Raw genomic sequence first — 21,952 nt, forward strand, 5'->3', positions numbered from 1 at the left:
GCGCTGGGAAATGCAGTGAGGTCCCATTTTCTTACCGGTGTGGTCAAGTGACCTGGGTTGTTTTGCAAGAGGGAAGCTGTGGGCAGGGGTAATCTAGTAATGGTTGCAGTGCACTTTTGGTTGGATGACGGTTGTAGCCGTCAGTATAGGAGATGATTTAACTGAAGGTATTCGTAACGTGATAGTGGCCTCGCTGCCGGAGTAGGGCGTGCAGGCTGCTCGCGCACCGACCCGTGGGCTGCTGCACAAAATGGCTCTGGTTTCGCCCCGGCTGCAGGGCCCGCCTGGCCTGAAGGGAGAGCAGGGCGACACCGTGGTGATCGACTACGACGGCCGCATCCTGGACGCGCTCAAGGTAGGCCCGGCGGTGAGGGCCGGCCCTGCTCTCCTTCGCCTGACCGTCTGCCGCGGTGGACGCGGGGCCCTCGGCCCGTGTGGCGCTAGCCGGGCTCATGCTCACGCCCGGGCCGCTGCGGGTCCTGCGCGGGTTTGCGGGCCGTCGCTGTCGGCAGCGGCGGGAACGCGTGCCGCCATACGGTTGTGCTTACGCCGATTCTGTTTGCTCTGTTTCAGGGATCGCCAGGTCCCCCGGGGCCACCGGGCCCTCAAGGCGCGCCGGGTCCCAAGGTTAGACTCGCCGCTTTGCGACCCGTGGGTGGTTAGTGGTCGCCCTTGAAGCGGCCTCCTCCAACGAGGCCGGACAGAACTGCCTCCCGGCCAAACAAAAAGCAGTCAGCAGTGCTGGCTGCGGGAGTTGAGGGTACAGGTGGTAAAGAAACGCTATTTAACACGTCCCTGGCTGAAAAAAGTAGGTTTTCACACAAAAGACAAAGGTTTGTTTGTCCTTTCCCTGGTCTTTGGCCTCTTCCAGAGGGAGGTGCCGCTGAAACGCATCCGCTTCCTCTCCCCCATGGGAGAAGTCCCAGCCCCTCCGAGCGTTGTCCCCTTGCATGTGGTGGGAGTTGGAAGTAAACAGTAAACTTGAAGGCACCTACTGGTGCTGGCCGTCCCCTACACTGCCGTCACCTCTTCCCCTTCCCTCAGCGCTGGGTGAGCTGGACCTGCGCTTTTGGGGTGCCCCATGCACCTACTTGCTGCCTTTTTTGCAGTGTCTCCGTGAGATTGCTGCTGCCCTTCCGGCCCGCGATCAATAGTCGGTATCACCGAGTCGATTCCAGTTTCTCTGGAAGACTCTAACTTGCAGGGAAGCATCTCACAGGAGAACAGGCAGTGCAGGTTTCCGTGTTTCCCGGTTTCCTGGTTCAGGCCAAATCTGATGAGCTCAGTAATTCACAGAAACCAAAAGATGCCATTTGTGCTGCTGCACCTTGAAATACTAAGCTGCTCGCCACAACAGTCAATAAAAACAAACGACTTGTTTCCTTGCAAAATGCTTTCCTGGGGTTATTTTCTGATTTTGTTTTCCTCCGGTTCTGCTTTCGTTGTCGCTTCAGGGAGAGCTGGGCTTGCCTGGTCCGCCTGGGCTCGACGGTGAGAAGGTACGCGGGGCTCGCGCCAAACGCTGCGGGAGGGCAGCTGGGCCGGGCAGGAGTGAACTGCGAGGCCGGGGGAGCTGGCGCTTTTGAAAGTAAATCTCAGCCTTCACCAAAAGCACGGTTTCTTCCCCGCAGCCTTCAGCGGCGCCTCTTTGAAAGACGTGCTCTGTGCTCACGGCCTTGCCCCCGGCTGCGAGGGTGCAGGACGCTGGTCGTGTCTGTGTCTGCCCGGGGAAACGGGCTGCTTTTATGAGCTGTTTGTGAGACACCGTCTCAAATGCTGTAATAAACCTTCCACATCCTAAATTGCTGCCTTCGTTGCGACTACCAAGCTCAATTCTGCTGCACCCGCAAAATCAGTATTTGCAAGTTTTAATGTTAAAACATTTTTCTGTGAGCTCATGTTGCAACATAGAGAAAAACAACAGAAAGGCAGAGAAGTCCGTTGTTCCTCTGAGCACACACGTCTAGGATTGCTCCTAAGGAAGATGTTTTCTGTAAACTTACAGGGTCCCAAAGGAGCTAAGGGTGACCAAGGAAACGCAGGGATGATGGGACAGAAGGGCGAGATGGGAGAAATGGGCTTATCTGGTCCACCGGTACGTCAGTCTTTCTGTCCGTGTACGTCTGCTGCTTAGTTCTTTAATGTATTTGCTGCCCAATGCTTGGTGCACGGCCAGGTTGTGTTCACTGAAGCAATGGCCTGTCCGTACTGTGTTGCTGTGGGGCTGGAGGACCCCAAAGCTTTGGATTTTCTTAGCTAATGGCGATGCCGGTGCCTTATTGCAAAAGGCGCAAGGTGAGCCAAAGTGGGAGCGCTGCTGAGCCAAAGTCCCCATGCAGAGCGGCACCCCGAGCCCCCGCTTCCCTCCCCGGGAGGTCGCCCCACGCTCTGAGAGGCCCCGGTTGCCCTAAAACTGAAGCTTTTGCTTCTGGGAGAAAATCAAGGCAGCCCTGGGCTGTGCACACCGGGGCCCTCAGCTCCCATGACACAGCTGAGGTTTTACTCAGTATGGAGTAATGGAGTCCCTCAAAAGAGAGCTAAAATAATAATAATTTAATAATATTATTAATAATTAATAATAAACAGCGGTCCCCCTGGGAATGAACAATAGCTTTGCTTGCTCAAAGACTTAATATAGGGGAAGAGAAATACGTTTTTCTGTCTTTTTGCTTTTCTGGAAGATGTATGACATTAGCATGAAATTCTTATCTTTTAGGGAGCTGATGGACCAAAAGGAGAAAAAGGAGAAACCGGATCCCCATGTTTGCAGAATAATCATGTAAGATACTGGCACAGCAAACTCTCCTCCATGAGCCGCGGTTGGTGCTGAGGTCGGGTGACGCCAAGCATGTGCAGGCTGCACCAACGCGTTCGGGATGGGGCACTGTGGTGGAGAGAGGCAGAAAACAACTGTTTTCCATGAGACCTTTCAGATTTATCCAACGAGTTTATTCATTACGGAGTAATGTTTTGCATGCTTGGCACTGCAAAGGTAGCTTAGGTTTTGCATTGATGGTTGAGATAGTGAATGCTGTCATTATAATTATGTTTTGCTCTAAGAACACTCTGGAGCTTCTTTGCCGTTTTATAGGGTTTCTGCAGCTTTTTCCTTGCTTTTTCCCTTTTTTTAAATGGGAAAGCTGATGGATTTTGATCGTTCCTTTTTGTTATTATTAACGACATGAGAGCTCTAGTTTTGTTCTTTTTTAATCAAAGAGGCTGCTCTCCTTGGGTCTGTGTGGAAAATGACATCATTTTCCATTACATTTTGTGAACAGCAAATATACAGAGTAGCTTGTGAAACTCCTGTAATTGGAGGCTAGCTAGGTTTATGTGCTTATTAACAAATTCACTTGTTTATAAATTCTCCAAGCAATTCTTTGATGAGGAGATACTTTGATGCCTTCTGTCACAGCCTAGGGCAGCCGCGATCCGAGAGGCAGCGGTGACTGTGCCGTGCGAGGGTTTTGTTCCCGCGCCGCATGTTTTCCCGTCGCGCAGACGCTGTCCCGCGCCCGCTAACGTGCCCCGTGTTTCCTTCCTACAGATCATCCCTGAGCCAGGACCCCCCGGACTGCCCGGCCCTATGGTAGGAGCCTGCGAAGCAGCATGTGAAAGAGCAAAGAGCTGTAAATTTGTTACTGTGTTTGGTTTGAAAAAGGCCGAGGGGTGTTTTGTTCTGTTTAATTGCTGGAGGCTGCTGTAAGGAACCTGAAAAAAGCAGGGAGCAGCTCCGCAGCGGTACAAAGAGAAGGACGCCAGCATCTGCAGCAGGTCGTGCAAATATCCAAGCCTCTCCTCAGGACAGAGAGGATGGAGAGAAGATAAAACCTCTCAAAACTTTGTGGGATGGCAAAACCTGTTCCCCACAGGGATGGCATCTGTATTCCTGCAAATTTGCCTAAGTGAATACGTTTTTTTGCCATTAACTGTAGGGGGAGAGGATGTGGGCAGTAATGAATGTGGTCGGCAATTTTAGTGTTTTAGGGTTTCTAAGGGGTTTGGTACCTACAACTCTGAAGGCTGGAGATGCTGAGGGACAAAGTCAGTCCATGCTCGAGAGCGACCTGGCCACTGTCGTGCTGTAGTCATGATCCTGACGGTCCCCTTGGCCACAAAAGGCAGGATTAGCAGGGTGCAGCGGGGCTGCAGAGCATGTTGCAACTCCCTTTAGAAGAGCTTTCACTGGCTTCGCTCTCCAAAGTTAATTTTTAAGGACTTTATTGTTGCGTGTTGGGCAATCCAGCAATTTTCGGTTCTCATTCCTACCAATTTGACAGAGGAGAACCAAGTAAATGACAACCTGTCTTGAAAGGAACTATTTGGCCATTGTCAGTCAAACCTGTGGCTTTAACGAGACATGATTTGGGAGGCAAATATCTTGGTGTGCTTTTAAATTCTGTTTTTCAAATGCACTGCTGTCTTCCCTGCAGGGTCCTCCAGGAATCCAGGGGCCTCAAGTAAGTCAATAAACTGAATGTCACCCACTGTTTCCAGACTGCCAGGGCTCTATTTACAGGATCACAAAGGACTCTCAGCTCTGGGGCCTGATTTTTTTGTCCCTGTTTGTGACAGCACATCCCTTGCTTGTGTTGTTCCGCAGTTGGTGTTTTTGAAAACAGGCCATTTTTCCTTCAACATACATTTCTGCTCCTTCACTGTGGAGTCTGGTTTGCCTGCAGCACATGTAAGTCAGGCTTTCCATGCTCACAGGCTTAAACCTTTATTTTGAGATATTTCTCGTATGGTCTAGTCAAGAAGAAGATGTTAATGGCAACAAGGGTGCAAGTTTTACACAAATCTTGTGGTTTTTCTTCTGTCCTGCTCCTGTACAAGGACACAGCACCAGCTGGTTGTCCTCACCTTGGCCATGCAGTCCTGTTCATGGCTAATGCAGCTGGCCTCTCCGTTTGTCCTGCCCTTGGGCATGGTCCTCCTCACCTTGAGCAGCTCCCCCAAGGCAGCGAATGCCGTTTTTGAGGCCTCCGTCGGCAGGAGCTGCCGGCGCTGGCAGCCTGCTTCTCGGTTGACATCGCTTTATTTACGCAGGGCTTGGACGGTGCCAAAGGAGAAAAAGGTGACAGCGGCGAGAAAGGGGAGCGCGGTGACACTGGGCCAGCTGTGAGTAACTTTCCCATCTCTGATTTCTGACTAATGACCGAAACCTGCCTTTCAGCAGCTTTCCAAATGCCTTTTTTTCCCTCTCTCCTTTCCTTTAAGGGTCTCCCTGGTGCTCCAGGACTTATCGGCTTACCCGGTACCAAAGGAGAGAAGGTAAGCAGCAGGGTGGGAAAGGAGTGGTGAAACCCTCTTGCAGTCGTGAGAGAGGAGTGAGGGGCGGCAGCAGCCCCTGCCTCCTGTGGTCCCACCGGTCTGGTCGGGGTTACCGGCACGATGCTGCATTCACCACGGATGAGCTCACTTTAAGTCACTGATTTAGGAGTAGACAGATTTACTGCTAAAAATTAGAGTTACTAGGAGTTGCTACTAGTTTAGGATTGCTGTGGCAGCTGTGTATTGCCTCGGTTGGCTAAAGGACTGAGGAGTATTTGCTGAGCTCCAAATCTGAAGGAGATACAGCTTAATTGCAGAGCAATTCATCACGTTAACGAGCGTGAGAAGGACGCTGGTGTTGCTGAGCCAAGGGCTCCCAGCGCTGGGCCCTCGGCAGCCACCGCCTGCCCTCTGGCTCCGTTAGATGTTAAGGGACGCTTATTTTGGGAGGAGACGAAGCGCTGATGAATAGACTTTGGAGGTGGCTTTAGAGCCGTGATGTTGCTGCATCTACCCAGCTAATCCTTGCGACAGGAAAAATCCTTTCCTTAGTACTTGTAATGCATTCTCAGTACCCATGCAGCGGGAGGCTGCTTGGTGCCTTTCTTTTTGCCCTTGTTTACAAGAGCATAAATATCATGGGAATATGCAACTCTGCAATATTTAGAGAAAATGGCAATGCTAGCCTTGCTGCTCCTGATTGCACTGCCTTTAAGAGTCTCCGACTCACTGCCCTATTAGAAGACATCAATGCTTCCCCTTACTCTCTAGGTTTCTTAGCTTTGCCAGCATTTGTCTCCAGAACTATCACATCAGTGAGTTGCTGTTTTCAAGGATCTGTCTTAGCTTCAGATCAGTAACCGGATCTAGTAGGTGCTGCTTGGATGGCTAGTTATGGTGGTATATTGAGGCCAAAGCTGCAATCCAACGAGTTCACAGAAAGCTGTGCAAGCTCATACTGTCGTTTCCGTAGTATTTCACCAAATGGATACGTCTGCCTACAACATCAGACTCAAATATGGCACGTCTTTTTTTTGTTGTTTTTTTGTAACTGCAGGGAAAGCCGGGGGAACCGGGATTAGATGTGAGTATGGAACCTATTAACTGTGATAATGTAGAAACATGAACAACATGCGTGTAAAGACCGTCAAATTGATTGGCATTCTCATGAAAATATCTAGCGAACGCTATATACTATTTTCAATTAAACAGGTGCCCTGTGGAACAGTATGTCAGTAGGAAATAGCTTAATTTAAACCAGCTCTAACTCTACCACACCATGTATTATTTCTCAACTAAAGTGCTGGGGGAGCTTCTCTTTTTTTATTGAGAATATTTGTACTGGACTCAATGAAATGTTACAAATAACGCACAAGCTTTTCCAAGAAATTGCTGAGATACAAAGTCAAAAAGGCAGCAAATGTCACATTCTTCACCACGGGAGGCCGGGTTGATGGCTTGGGGTTGACTCTGTGGAACTGAGATGCTGGGACTTTTGCAAAGTCAGCTTACAAATGTCTTTTTTTTTTTCTTTTGCCTAAAATTTGCTATGACAGGGCTTCCCGGGTCTAAGAGGAGAGAAGGGAGAAAGAAGTGAAAGAGGGGAGAAGGTGAGTGGGTTATGTACGGGTGCTGGTGGGGGCAGCGGGAAAGGGGTGCGAGGGGGCAGGCTGGCTGCTCCTTTGGCCGTGCTGGTATTTGCGTGGCCCTAGTGCGGGGCAGGACGTCCTGCCGAGCCGCTGGTTCCCATGGCCTTGGAAGGGGGTTTGCAAGCCTCTCCTTTCACCCCTGCAGCCTGCAAATGCCAGGGGCGCGCTGGAGGGGCCTGGCAGCTCCTGTTTGGGAAAAATTTTTGGACTTTGGATTCACAGACCTTGAAAATACATCCGAGTCGGAGGGTTTGTTACAGGGATCCTTGAATAAAGTAAAGCAGAGCAGGAGGGCTGGGAGGCTGTATGGCCGCGCTGAGGAGCTTCGTGGGGAGGGCAGGGCTGCCCGAAATCATGTACTGACCGGCACTGACCTGCCTTCCAGCAGGAACCGGCTATTAAGCCATTCTGATATAAAATTAATATAATCTATCAAAATATTCCCACCCAGCTTTAATTGAAGATTTGCAAATTCATGTAATTCCATGGCTGAGGTTACATTAGTGCAGAGCTCCCTCGTTTGAACTAGGTGTGGGGCAGGAGCTTGCAATTGCTGCGCCAGTTGGAGCTGAGTTGTCCTTCTCCTGCCCCATGCCCCTTCTGTCCGTGACACGATTTTTCTGTTGTGGCAACAGGGTGAGAGAGGAATACCAGGGAGAAAAGGAGCTAAAGGGCAGAAAGGGGAACCAGGCCCTCCTGGGCTGGATCAGCCTTGTCCAGTGGTAAGTCTTTTATTTCGTTCCTCTTACGCTTGCACGGCAGCGACTGGAAGGGACTGCAGCTTTGCAGCCAGGGGAAGGGAGGCACTATTTGATAGTTCTTTATTTTGCAGTAAATCAGAGCAGATGGTTATTGCTTTCTCACTTTTCTTAAGTTCACAGCTCGTTGTAGTGGCTCCATATTGGCCAGATGGGAACAAGCCACAGCAGTAAAAATAAGGCATCTTTGTGCAAAGACCTTATTGTCATCAGGAAAAATGGGCTTCAGTAAGGCTGCTCAGCAGATAGCGAGCCCTGCTGAAAGCTGCTTGCTTAGGTTTTCAGTACATTTGGAATTAGGGAGTAACCTGATGCAGTGGATGGGAGGCAATTTGAAAACAAGGCCAGCTCTATCCCTTCATCTCTGATGAAAATCGAACAGAGGATGAGTCTGGCTCTAGCTCTGCCGTGCGGGGAAGCCGGTCGGGGTTGGTAGCCTTGCAGCTCCGTAACGCCACCAAGATAAGCGATGTACGAGCTAGCGTCCCTGAGGCTGCCGAAACGGGAGCCGGGGGGAAGCGACTCAGTTTCCCTGGCTGAGGTGGCACCTGGTCCCGCAGATGTGGCCTCTCTCAGGCAGGTTTTGGGCCACCGACATGGAGTACCTGCATAAAAACAGCCCCAAAGCCCCCTCTCCTTCCCAAAAAACCCTCCTTGATGTTTATGAGCCCAAGGAAGAGGGATTATTTCTCAAGCCCACTTCCAGAACATCTCGTTCATTTGACAGGCCCTAGCCAAAGCCTGTACTGGTTTATATGAAGTCATCTGGCCTGGTAAACTTGCCTCCTTTTCATTACTGCTCTTCATTTAATGACTAAAAATGGAGATATCCATTTGATAACATGCTTCGAGATTGCAGGTTAAAAAAACTTAAGGTAATTTGTATTAATTATTGAACTAAAATTACTTAAATTTAGCTTTTAGAGCTAAGTACAGTTATACAGGACTAGTAGTGGCAGCTACTCGCTTAAACATGCTCCAAAAACCCACTTCTTGTTAGATCTTGTGTAAATGTGTGATTTTCTTCTCGTTCTGCCAGCACATCTCTGTCAATCAAAGCTATCATATAACTCCACTATACCAGCAAGTATCTCCCTTTGTTGGGATACCTTACTCTGCTTAGAGAGTGAATGTGAGCTACAATTATTTTGTTTGCAGTCGATCACCTTTCTCCTCTCCACATGCTGAATGATTTAACCCTCCTCTCTTTAACTGCACTGTTACAAATGCGAATCTCTGGTTCGTGCGTGCAAGTGATTTCCCAGATGACAGGCTTGATGGTGTCTGTGGATTCCCAGCCATAAGACAATGCTGTTGCCTTGCTGTGTCACCAAAAATGGATGTGTCAGATTTTGAACCCATTCTCTTTTCTGCTGAAACACTGATGTCTGCTCAAGAAACTCCTGTGTCCTTTATGATTCTCAACAAGCAGTTATTTTTTCAAACAGGGAGGTCGTAATATTAAAGGCAACAAAGGGGAGCCAGGTTTACCAGGCCTGGATGGGGTGAGCGTGCCCTGCTCTTTGGTATAGTGTCTGCTTTTTCCCTTTCTTGCATGGTTTGTGTGTCTGTTTCTGCCACTGCAAAGCCCTTTCCCAAGGAGTGAATCCCTCTAGAGAGAGAAAGGAATGTAAATCAGCAGAGCACAAGCAAGATGTGTCACTTTGGCCTCCTACTTTGAGTGCCAGCATGTTGTGCCTTCTTCCTGCAGTTAAAATTACTTTAGGTACAGAGTGTAAGCAATGGGAGATCACATAGGGAATCTTCAATCATTTATAATAGATGCTAAAAATTAGTTCTTGGTTGTCTCACTACCTGCAACCTATTTTGGATGCCCTCTTGCCTGTCCTTCCTGCAGCCCTGCAAGGCAGGTTCAGGCTAGGTCTTGGAAAGCTTTCCCCCGCCGAATGGCCACGAGAGCCATAGCTCTACGGAGCGGCGGCTGGAGGGGTTCACTGGCGCTCTGGGTATTAAAAGAGCGTTTACTGTGGCAGCATGTAGTTCAGGTTCAAGCCCAAAGGTTATTCCAAAAGGTCTGTACTCTGCTCTCCGCAAGGAGTCTGCATGACTAGCTAAAAGAGGCCATTGTTTTATTTTCCTTTTTTTTCAGTCACGGAAAATGCTGCATGTTAGATGATTTGCAGTTGTCTTCAGAGAAACAAAAGGGCAGCAAGCCGTCTCGCTTTCAGAAAGTTAAATTGCTTTCATATGTGTCAAAGCAGCCAATTATTAGCAGAAGGCCCTCTTCAACTCTTCATATGTACTCCCCAGAGATGTCATAGTTACCAAATATTTCCCATCTTAACTACACAGAATGCACAATACCTACCTATACTGAGGGCATTGTAAATAGCGGTAGGTGATTTCTCCTATATAGAACTACTATGGAACTAGTTAATGAAGCACTTTACATATCTCCGTGATTATATACATAAGGGTTAGTTGCATGCTGTGTGGGAGTGTCTTCGTTCTCCACCCCACTGTGCGGCGGCGGTTTGCTGTGGTCTCGGTAGTCGCCTTCAGTCCATGAGTTTGTAGCATGAGCCTTATATGCAGTTTGCAAAGCGCTTTTAAAGTTGACAGGTCATTTTGGAATCACTTGAGTGAAACATGATAAAAATGTGTGGAGTTTTACAACTGCCGAGTATCTTGAGTGCACAGAAGGGAGAAAAGGCCCAGGGCAGAAACCATCCCTGTGACCGCCAGTGCGTTAGGATGCACGGTACCAGCACCTCGGGATCCTTCTGGGTCAAACAACTACCCTGCGTGTTGCCCCCCTTGCCCTTCACCCCCAGACAACTATGATAAATATACAGGTTGGACTTTCTTTTTTTATTAATAGATATGGAACAAAATATTGACTGGTGTCAGCAGAAAAAAATTGTGAGATACCTAGCTACTGTTTATGTTATAGGAAAGTATATGAAAATAACTTGACCTGGTATGCTATGAGTAGCTAGAGAGGGTAACCTTACTTCACTGCATCTGTTTTATTGGGCAAAGGCTATTTTACATATAAAATCAATACAGAATACAAAAAATGTGATGACTGACATTTACAGTAAAAAATGTAGAAAATGCATTTTTGACCTATATTTGCACTAGCAGTTATCTCCGCTGTGTATGCATCCGTGCGACTTCCAAGCCCTAGTTAATCTGGAGATGGCTCTGAGGGAAGGGGCAGTGCCCGTATGCTCTCGGTAGCTCTTCTGTACGTGCAGAAATTCGTGCAAGCAGAGATCCAAGAGCCTTAAAAAAATCCCACATCAGAAAAGGCAAGTCAGCTGTTTCTTCTGAAGTATCTCGAATGAGAGAGTTGGTCATACATAGTCCGTTCCTCTTCTAAGCGCTTCCTTCTGTTTCACTGTTTTCCTCCTGCTAGGTAAGATCTTTTGGCTTTCTGATTTCTGTATGTTTTCTTGTATCTCCATCAGAAAAAGACAAGTATTTCCACGCTTACTCCCTTTGCATAGTCCACAACTCATCCTATTCCAATCATTTCAGCAACTAAAGATTTCTCAAAGAAATTAAGCACTGCAGAATCAAATTTAACACAACCAGGATATCATTTAAAAAAAATTTCTTTTAATCCCCCCGCAATCCGAAATGCACATATTAACAAAAGGTACATTGCCACATCATGTTTTCCATGTATATGTCTGATTGCAAATAGCACTGTGTTTTACAGCAGATTATGAAATTAACTGTGGTTCCAAATTTTTGTATTTGTTTACATTTTCTTTTTTGTTGAAAGAAAGAAAAAGTGTGGTTATTTTTCTCACCCTGGGCTGTATTCAATTTTGCATTATGCTTGACACACAGATTACATTGCCTGCTTACTTTTGTTCTGTGTAGATAAAGTACATGGGTTTTGCATGGTAATTATTTTGAACTGTGCTGCTAAATCTTTCATCATTGTGAGGAGTGAACTTCAGGTTTTTGGGTGTGACATTTAAGCCACTGCCAACAGAAATTAAATCTGTAAATTCACTTTTGCAGGGACCAGATGGACTGCCAGTAGCAGGATGTTGGCATAAGGTACAGTCGTAATAACTATATAGCCTTGAGTAGGCAGAGCGACTTTGGCTGCACGGTGCCTGTTTGCCCTGCTCCGTTTCCTTTAAGCGATAGATGGTACCTTACAGAGAAGGTGTCATGCCTTGCGAGAACAGGAGTCTATCTAATTTGGTATCTTGTTCCCCACAACTGTAGACTAGTTTCTGCCCAAGAAGTGGAAAAAACACCCCCAAAACTTGCTAACCATGAAAAATCATTCTCATTAATACTGTCAGTAACAACCTCTTTTTCAGGCTAGCGCAGACTGGGCCTTTACTTTGGCCCGGGTGTTTTAGGAACCAGTCATGCAAAGACTACACAGTTCTGCAAGTTGGGCTTGTACAACTGCAGTTCACACTGTAGCTTTTAGCTGAGAATTTTATAGTCCATCACCCTTTTTTGTCACAGAGTTACAAAACACTCATTTCCACACAGACTTTCCTGCCACAGTAATTATGCCTCTGCAACCGCTACACTACGTTTCAATCAGCAAATCTGGGTACGCCTGGCCAGCTACCTGGAAACGTCTCGCCCTACGGCCCTGGCACGGCCAGGGTCTAAGTGCAGGGCTGTCCAGTGCAAAAAGACCGCTCCCGCGAGAGCGATTAGACAGCTCACCCCCAAGATGAGCTTTTGATCCCGACTTTTAAGAGGGTGCTGTAATCTCGTTCTCCAACAAGGCTATGCCACTGGAGCAGACCAGAATTACTAACCTGGTTTCAAACATATGGTATGTGGACATAATTCAAGTTAATAGCAAGCATGTTACTAACTGGTTGCAAACCCTCAGTTAGAATGTAAGCACGCCCTTAGCATATAAAAGGTTTTAATTCTGTGGAAAGCCGTTTGGATGTACTTTTAACGTTAACGAAAAAAAAAGTATCAATCCTTACAATATTAACAAGAAAATTAGTAAATGTAATGGAGCAGCTCTCTGACTAAAATTTTTTAATCTATGTGTTCTCTTGCAGTGATCTCTAAGCATGAAGCACAGTGTGTAAATAATGTGATATATTTTGATCTTTCTAATTTTTGTATAAAAAAGGAACAAAAACCCCTTCAACAGTAATATATTGACCTTTTTTATACTGGATTCTGTCATTTATGGACTTTGAAAATATTGTAAAGCTCCCAAACCCGTAAGATATGCATGATAACATCAGGATTTGATCAAGGTACCAAAAACAGTAGCTGGGAATGAAGAGTATTCACTGCTGATGCTGCTGTGTGAACTAACAGGCCTGAGACAGTGTGGTGCCTGGTGTGCCTTACAGCATGAAGGAGGGACGATCTCTATCCTAATTAGGCTCTCAGCTATGTATTTGCCTTGCACGTGTACATTAAAAGGATGAAAAAAACTGGCTGAAAACAAAAAAGAAAAAAAGGATGCAGCCCTAGAAATGAAAGAAGCTGCTCTATACCATCTGGCCAAAGAAAAGAAGGACTTTCAACTTGCAGAGGAAACAAAGCCAAGCTCCATTCATTGCTGCCTGCTGCTGCTGTGATGGAAATAGCAATCCTTTGGTTAAAAGTAACAATCTTGACTACCTGTGGATATTTCAGCTACCATCAACAGAAACTGTTATCTCAAGAGGAAATGCCTCTGGGTCCCCTTATGGGTTCTTTGGCTGAAGATTTGCAAATGCTGTTACCGCAAAACTCAAATTCCTTAGAAAACCTTGACTGCAATATTTCAAAACATAAAAACCTAGCTGTACTTTCACTGAAGAGCGCCACAGGATAGGGAGGGCTCTGCTGAAGCCTTTTCTTAGGCAACAGAGCAAATAATGTTGCTTGCTATTGAGGTTCTCAAAACTTGGGAGTTTGGAGTATTTAATTCTCCTGGTTTGTAGGGTTCATTTGTATTTGATTTTCTTGGTTTACGTGGTTTAATTGTAAGCTCTGTAACTGTCTGCACACTCCTCTTGTCCGCCTCTTTCTCTCCCTCTTTTTGGTCTCTTTCTTTAAATTATCTGATCTCGGGCACATCCCATGCAGAGCAGAGTAATGAATTAAAGGGTTATGATTTCTATCTCTGCATATGGCATTAGTGAGACCAATAAAAAATTTGCAAACTATTCCACTGTTAACATTTTTAAAGATGTTGAAAAAATTACAGACTGTGCAGAAAGAGCCATAGAAAATATTTCAAGGAGGAAGAAAAATCTTTAAAGGGAGTCTGTTCAGCTTAAATTGAAGATCAGGAGGCAGTCGGATTCCTTTGCAGGGAGGAGATATTTTATATAACAAGTTCTTAAATTGAACAGAGAAATATGTACAAAGATCCATCCATTGGCTGGAAGCTGAAGCTACACAAAAATGAAATAAGCCATGGATTTTTAATAGTGAGGCTGATTAATGATAACCAGACCAGTGATTGGATCCCCATTCATTTTAATGGCATTTTGATTTGACAGATCATTTCTGGAGGAAATACTTCAGCCAAATACAAGTTGCTAGGCTCAGTGTAGGAGTCTGAGGTGGAATTAAGAGCCCGTCCATGATATCGAACCAGGCAACGTGAAAGAGCTCTTTGTGGCCTTAAAGAATACAGAAGGGGAAAGGGAGTCATTTTTTGTATACGGAGTAGATCTGAACCCTCTGTTAGATGCTTGTTCCACTCCACCTCTGAGGGCAGCTGGCGGCAGAGGATTTGAGGGAGGGATGCGATCCGAGGGCAATGCGTCCCGTACAAACTGACCTAGTGCTAAGTTAGTTCTCGCTCTGGTATTCTGAAGAACAGTAGCAACATGCTCAGTGCTCCAAGGAGACGGGGTGAAGTCTGACTGATGTTTATGAATGCTTATCAGTGACTGTGTCCTAGTTGTCCTTGAACTTATCCTGTGAGTCAGCGGGGAGTGTTTGCTATTTGCTGATAAATGCTGAAATGGACATCTAACTTGGTAGATGTGGACATAAAAGACTTAGGGCTGTAGGCAGTGAACTTTTGCTACCTGTCTTTGTTAGCTGCTTAGGTTCTGTACCTACACATTGCTTGCTTTGTGGCTATACTTTACATCTTTACCAGTTATTGATAGTTTTTGACCATATTCTTGGTCACCATATAGATTAAATCTGTGCAGATCAACTAACAAATCAAGAAACAAGAATTATGTAACTCAAACAGCAATGAAAATGCATTTTATTTACTTCCATTTCATGATGTTAGCTATCGCTTTTGGTGTGTGGGGGTTTTTAAAGGCATAAGGAGCAGTTGGAAAACAAGCTCCCGCTGGCTTTAGTGCTTTTGAAAAACCCCTTTGCTGTCCCAAATTAAAGCTAAATTCTTCTTCTGTGGAAGGTTGAAGGCAAATCTCTCATTGATGTCACTGGGAAGAAGATCTGTAATTGTTCCCTTAATATACAGTTGATCTTCCCATCTCCCCCAGTCATCTCCAAACTAAAGCAATACACTACTCCAAACCACACCGTGGGCCTCTACGCTCAATATCCTGCACTCGTCCTGTTCAAGGAACTTCTATTGATATCAATGAGAGGTCAGTCCCCAGAATGACTGCAGAAAAGCACGAGAATCTGGAAGTGTCCACAAACAATCTACAATGCAGATAGAAAAGTCTTGTTTTACATATGCTGGCAAAAACTAAACAGCTTTCTATCTAGCTCCTACTTGAAGAAGTTTGATATCACTGAAGCTACAAGACAAGCTAACCTCCAAAGCTTATGAAATTATATTAAAATTTATATTTTCTCTGAGGAAATACCCCGAAGTCCTATTATCTTCAGGTAAACAAGTCAGTATTCCGTCTTCAACTTGTGGAATATCCAGTGCTTGTAGGCATCAACTGTGACCACTGCCAGGCCTGCAAAACATTGATACAGAATACCAGAATAGTGCTTTACCTATTGCAGCTCTGCACGGCAGCCTTCCCCCTCCCAACACAGAGCCGCTGTTGCCACAGAACCCAAGACATTTGCTCGTAATGGAGGAAGAGAGCTCTCTTTCAATTGACTGAACCTCTTAACTGGGGTTTTTCTTCCCTGTCCCCAAGGCACCGCCTCACCACTCAAGGGGTTTTCACGCTAGTCGAGGAGGAAGGCTACAATCGTCGTCCTAGCATAGGACTTTGTGGCTGGTATCCATACCTGTCAGCGCTAACATGTTGGCTGCCAAATCTTTTAGTGATAATCTTTGAAAATCCTCGGCAGATGCCCTCTGCATAGCTTAATTCTGCATCCCGAGTATGGTGAGTCCAGCACATACAAAGCAGATTCATCTATGCACTTACAGCGAGTTGAGTACGTTCTGGATGTCTCAGTTACTGCACGTGTACAAATCAGCAGCCGGTGTGCAGCAATTTCCCTGGACTTCTGCCACTTCCATTTCTGTTAGAAATGCTGGCAGAAATGGATCCTGCAGTATATGGCAACTATTGCCACTTCAGCTATGAGGAACTTAACCAGTAGATCTTCAAGGATCTGCTGGTCATAAGCCTGGTCTACCAATGCCTTTTGGCACCAAAGCAACTGAAACCTGTGCAAAGGAGAACTCCAGGTGAGGTACAGATCCCTAAGCCAGGCTATTGCAGGGGACCGCAAATGTGCTCTGCAGTGCAAGTCCTCCCTGGGCGTAACCCAGCGCTCTTGGTCTGTAGATTGTGAACTCGATATCCTTATTCATCAGTTAATACAGACTGACAAACTGTATTAGAGTAACTGTTCATTTCAAATTGATAGTATGGGGTCTAAGAGAAAATCTGATCAGATTTGTGTGCTTTCCAAACACATTTACAAGATTAGATTGTTAAATGATAAAATTGTTTCAGGACAGTCATCATCTCACTGGGAAGAGATAAAACGATTTGCTTTGCTCAGCAAATTCATGCCAGATCAGTTGATTATTTTCTCCTTCCATATGAAAATGTTTATGTGGGTCTTTTTGAATACTTTGAATTTGCAAATAGCTCATGAAGATGAATTTTACTTACAGGTAGTACTAGCAGCCTTACTCAGAACTTGGTAGTTATCTCCGCCGCTTACAAAGCAATTTTTTTTTTCTCCCCGGAAAATCCCTCTCTATTCTTCCAACTTGAGAGAATGTAAATTTGTTTTACAGGAATTCAGAAATACAGCTAAATGCTACCACTAGATGCCAGTAGCAGTAAAGATGATTGACAAGGAGGCTGCTAATGCTTATGAAATATAGGTCATTCTGAGACCAAGCAACTGATTTATGTTGATCATTAAAATACTTCATGTTAGCTTCATGAGTTCATCAATAAACAAAGATTTTGGTTAAAACACTTAAGTTACTGGTCTTGGAGAAATCTAAAGTACAGCCAAATTCATGTTTATCTTTTTTTTCTAGTTTATAAAACAGCAGAAAATTCATTGGTCCTATTTAGCTGACTATAAAAGCATGGTGATTTCCCTTATGCTCAGACAACTACGTCTGTCTGCTTCCTAGGAGCAGAAGACAAGCAGCATGCTTAAAGACTGACTTATTTACAGTCATAGCCAACAAGCAACTTCCCAGTTATTACCAACATCCTCCCTCTGACATAGTGTGGCCCAAGCAATTTTGGAAGCAAAGGTCCCAAGCTGAGTCCTAAGGGTGCCAGAACTCACTGAAACCCCTACAAAGGTTTTGGCCTGCGAAGCTCTGCAGACAGAGCTGCCTTGCCCCAACACCCAGCAGCTCTGGTATGTGACCATAGCTACAACGGCTTACCGCGTGCGTGGGTTTTGATGTCAGCCTGGCCCTGTGCCTGCCCTGGGAGCTGAATGACTGCTCTGCTTCAGCTGTGTGAAGGCAGGGTTGTTGCTGCAGCACCCTTCGGTATGGGCTCACCTGGGAGGGCAGGGAAAGCTCGTGCTGTTACTCTGGACCTAACTAGCGCCGGGTGCCCTGGGAGCAGCGACGCTGCACCAGACTAAGAATGGGGAGAGCTCCCGGGAGCTTCTGCTGTGAATATATTTTGGGGGAAAATAAATAAGGCCAAATATCGCCCTTGTTTGTAACTCCAGCTTAGTGCCAACAGCACACCGGCAGCCCCGGGTATGCCACTCGCCAGAGCATGAACCTGACAAGTTGGCCTGTCTGAGGGGCAGGCGAGACAGATTTGCAGCTGATCTAACAGTAGGCTCGGCTAGTTAGTTGAGAAATATTTCTCTGAGTTATGAAACAGGTAGCAGAGAAAACTCAGCCTGACTCCAGACTGAAAATGTTTCCAAGCCTTAATGCATTGGGACTTTAGTTAAACTTTTTTTTTTTTAAAAAAAGACATTTCCACATACTTTAGTTTTATAAGGGAGAGTCTTTTTTTCTGGTATACACTGCTTCTAACACTTTCTGTGTATATAATGATGAATTTATTTCCATAGGGATTTTTCTCCTGTGTATTTAAAAATGTTTCTTTTAATGATAAAATGCAGAGACTTTCTGGTGTGTTTTTCTTTTTCTTTTCTTTTTTGAGGAAACCAAGAGATGAGATATTTAAGTGAGCTTTTATGTTTTGTCATTTCATAAATTTAGCATGTGAAATTAAGCAAACCAGTGAAATGTGTGTGAGGTTTCAGCAGTTCAAGCCATCCTGCATAACGATGAACTGGAGTGGCTGAATGCTATCCAAGGTAAAATATTTATTAAATGTATTCCATGGAGGATGACACAGGTCATTACCCATGATTTTAAAGACTGTTATAATCATCCATTACACATGAAGCTGTATGTTTATTATGGCCAACGCTTTCATGCTAGAAAGCCTGTTTTCTAATTTGGTTACTTTTAGTCTTCTACTCCAAAGTGGAAACTCGGTGTCAAACTTCAGCTGGTGAAACTGTGCACTACAATGTTGACTATAATAGCGCTAAACCAGTTTACACTAGCAAAGATTTCAGTCTACGATGTTTACTGTCTGGCCAGCCCACAGCTCAGAAAGGAGCTGCAAATTCTTGCAAATGTGGCACAATCAGCTGCATGTACTGGGCTCTTGGGCTCAAATGGAAGCGATTGCCTCACCCTTTTGTAATACACAGCTAAACTGCGATGCCTGAAATTCCCAGTTTTACTATAATGACAAATAATCATCCTCAGTCAATATAACTGTGTCCCATTAGCCTGTAAATTCAGGAAGTTTGTATAAGGTAGCACATGTCTTAGCTTTCAGGGCCCTTCAATACTTACTTCATGCTGCCCTCTAGAGGCCATCTTTTCTATGTAGAAACAAATTTTATGCCAGGAGGGAAAAGAAACTTTTTTTTCCCTGACACTGTCCCCTAATGGACAGGACACAGAGGGAGGGTGCATCGTTTGCATTTGGAATAGTTCTTTGTAGAACAGATGTGCATAAATAGAAACTTTAATTTTTTTCCCCACAGATCTTGTATTTCTGTAATGGATAATGCCCTCACAGTCTCAGATTTTATTTGTTTAACACCATAAATTTATTGTCTGGGTAAGAACTGGACTAAGAAAAAGAACTATCTGTAGTAGGTTATGAGCCAAGTTTCCATTTTGAAATTGTAGAGAGAGGAAGTTTCAAATTACTTTCTTTACAGACAAGAGATTTATATGAAGAGCCACAAAGATACCAGTAATAACAAATGATAAAAATGTTTAAGAACACTTGAAGTGTTCCAAAACCACTTATCTGAGACAAATGGTGTATGTATCTGGTCCCATTCAGAGGAATGAGTTTGGTTCCAGTTCACACTACCGTAGCTAAGAGCAGAGTTAGTCCCACTGTCTTCAGTATGTCTGAGGATGGAGTAAAACCTCAGTACTGCTTTACCTCATTTGAAGCACACAGTAGGTTTTACTTGGTATTTGCTAGTGCGCTTTGTAGCACAGCTAGGCTTTCAGTAGTTTAACCTGGAAGAGTTTCCAAGTGAGAGCTGAAGTATTTTGATAGATTTCAAGAAGCCTAAGACACTTTAGCTTGCAAGGCAATCAATGTGGCCTGCTGCCTTTGGAGATACTGACCTTGGCAACTGTACAGAACCGCGTTTATGTAAGAATAAACATTTCTTGAAATCTTTGGCAACAGTGATTAAAAAAAAAAAAAAGAAGTTATAGCAAATAAGGAAGAGAATAACATCTGGTCACTCTAGTTATTTATTGGAGTCTCCTGTCTCTTAATGGTGTCCCTGGCCAAATAGTAGTGTAGTACAGTTTGAAATACTTCAGAGCTCCATTCTGGGGAATCTGTTACTCACTGAAGTAAACCAGTAAGTACAAATCTCTTTCTTAGACTGTCTTCCTTGATTATAGTTTACATCTGTAAACTAAAATTGACGTCTGCTAGTATTTCCATTCCCACTTGAACCGTTGTGACTTTCCTATATACTTGTGTATCGTTAGATGGCATAACAAAAGGGATGTCCAACTATTGTATCATGTGCAGCTAAGTGCTGAAAACCTGTCTCTTAAAAATAAATGGCAGAAGGACTTAATAGCTTGTAGGACTCTATACTACTGTAGAGACCCTGGGGGAAAAACACAGGAAGGATGGGAAACATTGAGTTGTGAATGCACAAGAGGTGGCATTATTGGCAACAGAGTGGAATAAGAAGTACATTAGCACTTGTGGTTTTCCCATGTCTTAGGACAACAATCAATCCCTATCCACTGAGTTCTGGTAGAAGTTGCCTCATCATTGCTTAGTTTAATGGAACAGCTGGCTAACTGTTTTTGTGTGTCTGTGTGTGGTTTCTTATATAATGCAGATATTAACGAAAAGAAGGTTAAAATGGAGATGTCTCATGTATCTGAAATATGTTTCTCAGCAAATGATACGAATAGTGCTTTTTGCTTTTTTTAATGTGCTGTTAAACACTGAATTGTATGCTTAACTTTTAAAAAGGTATTTTACATGGTTTTATGAAGTGGGTGGATATCTGCATTTCTGCAGTTGGTGGATATCTGCATTTCTGCAATTAAATAAAAAAAAATTGGGACCTGGTTTTGCAAAGCACTAAGCACCCACATTACCCACTGAATTTCCAGATTAGACAAAAGAGGTAAAATGCTATTAGCTAGAAAGAGCTGGAGTCCTGGTGTGTTTGCTGGGTAGCTTCACAGATGGCGTGAAGTTTTATAGAAAATTTCGTAACAAATTATTTGCAGGTTTTTTTCAGTATCTTACCAAAAAAAACCCAAAAATGTATTCAATAAGAAGATGGTTCAGCACAAAATATCACAGTTAAAGCTGATAATCAAACCTGAAACAAAGTCACCTGCTCTGTTGTATTCATTTACTTTGGACATACAAATCTTTTAAAACTGGCATGTATTCTAGCATTTAGGTGCAATTTCTGAGGTTACATATTTTGAAAAACTGTAACTGCTGGTATTTAAAATCTAAATGAAAATCTGCCTTATTTATACAGTTTAGGAAAAGACATGCAATATGTGCATTATCTGTCCTTATTTGTTTGAAGTTATGCTGATAAGGCTTAATCCTCTACCACGTTATGCAAGTGTCCCTTATTTATGTGAGTGGTTGCATCACTTCAGTAAGACTGTTTGTAAGAGTAAGGGCTGCTCGCATGTATGTGTGCAGTTTGCACATCTTGCAAAAAATAGTTTGTTTGAATGTATTTACATGGTATTTTATACAAAGCTGACCCTCAATCTCTGTAAAATGTATCTTTAAAAATATAAATATATATATATACACAAATACAAAAAATGTACTTAACATCTTTATTTGCAAACTCTTTGCAATTTTTGATCATGTATGTGCCATGGAAAGTGTTCTATTTACTCATTTCTTTGGGGAACAACTGCTTTAAAAATGAAGGCATTATTGACAGTATTACTTATACATTGTTTTAACATGTAAAAATGGTATTAATTAGTACTGCATCATTTATTTCTAGTTTAAAGCTGTAATGGACAGTGCATAAGTTTGAGACCTCCAAAAACATGCTTCCTTGAGCTTTCATCTGTAATAAAAATGCATACTAGATTTTAAAAAAATGGTCTCTCTGTACAGATTGCTTTTACAATTGTGTGAATATGTATAATGAATTCTGCATTTGTAACCCAAGAATGAACTTTCCAAATTGTAAATGTTCAGGTTCTTAGTATAAATAGCTACTAAATATCTTACTCGGCCAGAAGTTCAAATAAAGATTAACCCTTATTAACTTTTCCTCTGTCTTCTGTTACTTAAAAACTGACTTTTATGTAACAAGTTTTACTTCCTAAGTTCAACATTGTTTTAAGTGCATGACAGTTTGTTTTTGGATCCT

General features: G+C 44.1%; 2 protein-coding genes across 3 annotated transcripts in view; one reads left to right on the forward strand and one right to left on the reverse strand.

Annotated features, from left to right (window-relative positions):
* COL23A1 (collagen type XXIII alpha 1 chain) overlaps positions 1–21,843 on the forward strand; it is a 195,020-nt gene extending 173,177 nt beyond the window's left edge. The window contains exons 16-28 of the mRNA XM_064521091.1: positions 278–355; positions 574–627; positions 1,455–1,499; positions 2,006–2,095; positions 2,717–2,779; positions 3,548–3,589; positions 4,434–4,460; positions 5,050–5,121; positions 5,221–5,274; positions 6,332–6,358; positions 6,831–6,884; positions 7,559–7,645; positions 11,681–21,843. Of these exons, the coding sequence (XP_064377161.1) occupies positions 278–355; positions 574–627; positions 1,455–1,499; positions 2,006–2,095; positions 2,717–2,779; positions 3,548–3,589; positions 4,434–4,460; positions 5,050–5,121; positions 5,221–5,274; positions 6,332–6,358; positions 6,831–6,884; positions 7,559–7,645; positions 11,681–11,731 (744 nt within the window). The 3' untranslated portion in view covers positions 11,732–21,843. The remainder of the gene's footprint in view (positions 1–277; positions 356–573; positions 628–1,454; positions 1,500–2,005; positions 2,096–2,716; positions 2,780–3,547; positions 3,590–4,433; positions 4,461–5,049; positions 5,122–5,220; positions 5,275–6,331; positions 6,359–6,830; positions 6,885–7,558; positions 7,646–11,680) is intronic.
* Positions 10,657–21,952, reverse strand: part of HNRNPAB (heterogeneous nuclear ribonucleoprotein A/B) — a 31,538-nt gene continuing 20,242 nt past the window's right edge. For both annotated transcript variants that reach the window (XM_064521089.1, XM_064521086.1), the window contains one exon: positions 10,657–15,558. The gene's annotated coding sequence lies outside the window, so the exon portion shown is untranslated. The remainder of the gene's footprint in view (positions 15,559–21,952) is intronic.

This window comes from Dromaius novaehollandiae, chromosome 15, assembly GCF_036370855.1.
Source record: "Dromaius novaehollandiae isolate bDroNov1 chromosome 15, bDroNov1.hap1, whole genome shotgun sequence".
Lineage (NCBI taxonomy): Eukaryota > Metazoa > Chordata > Aves > Casuariiformes > Dromaiidae > Dromaius > Dromaius novaehollandiae.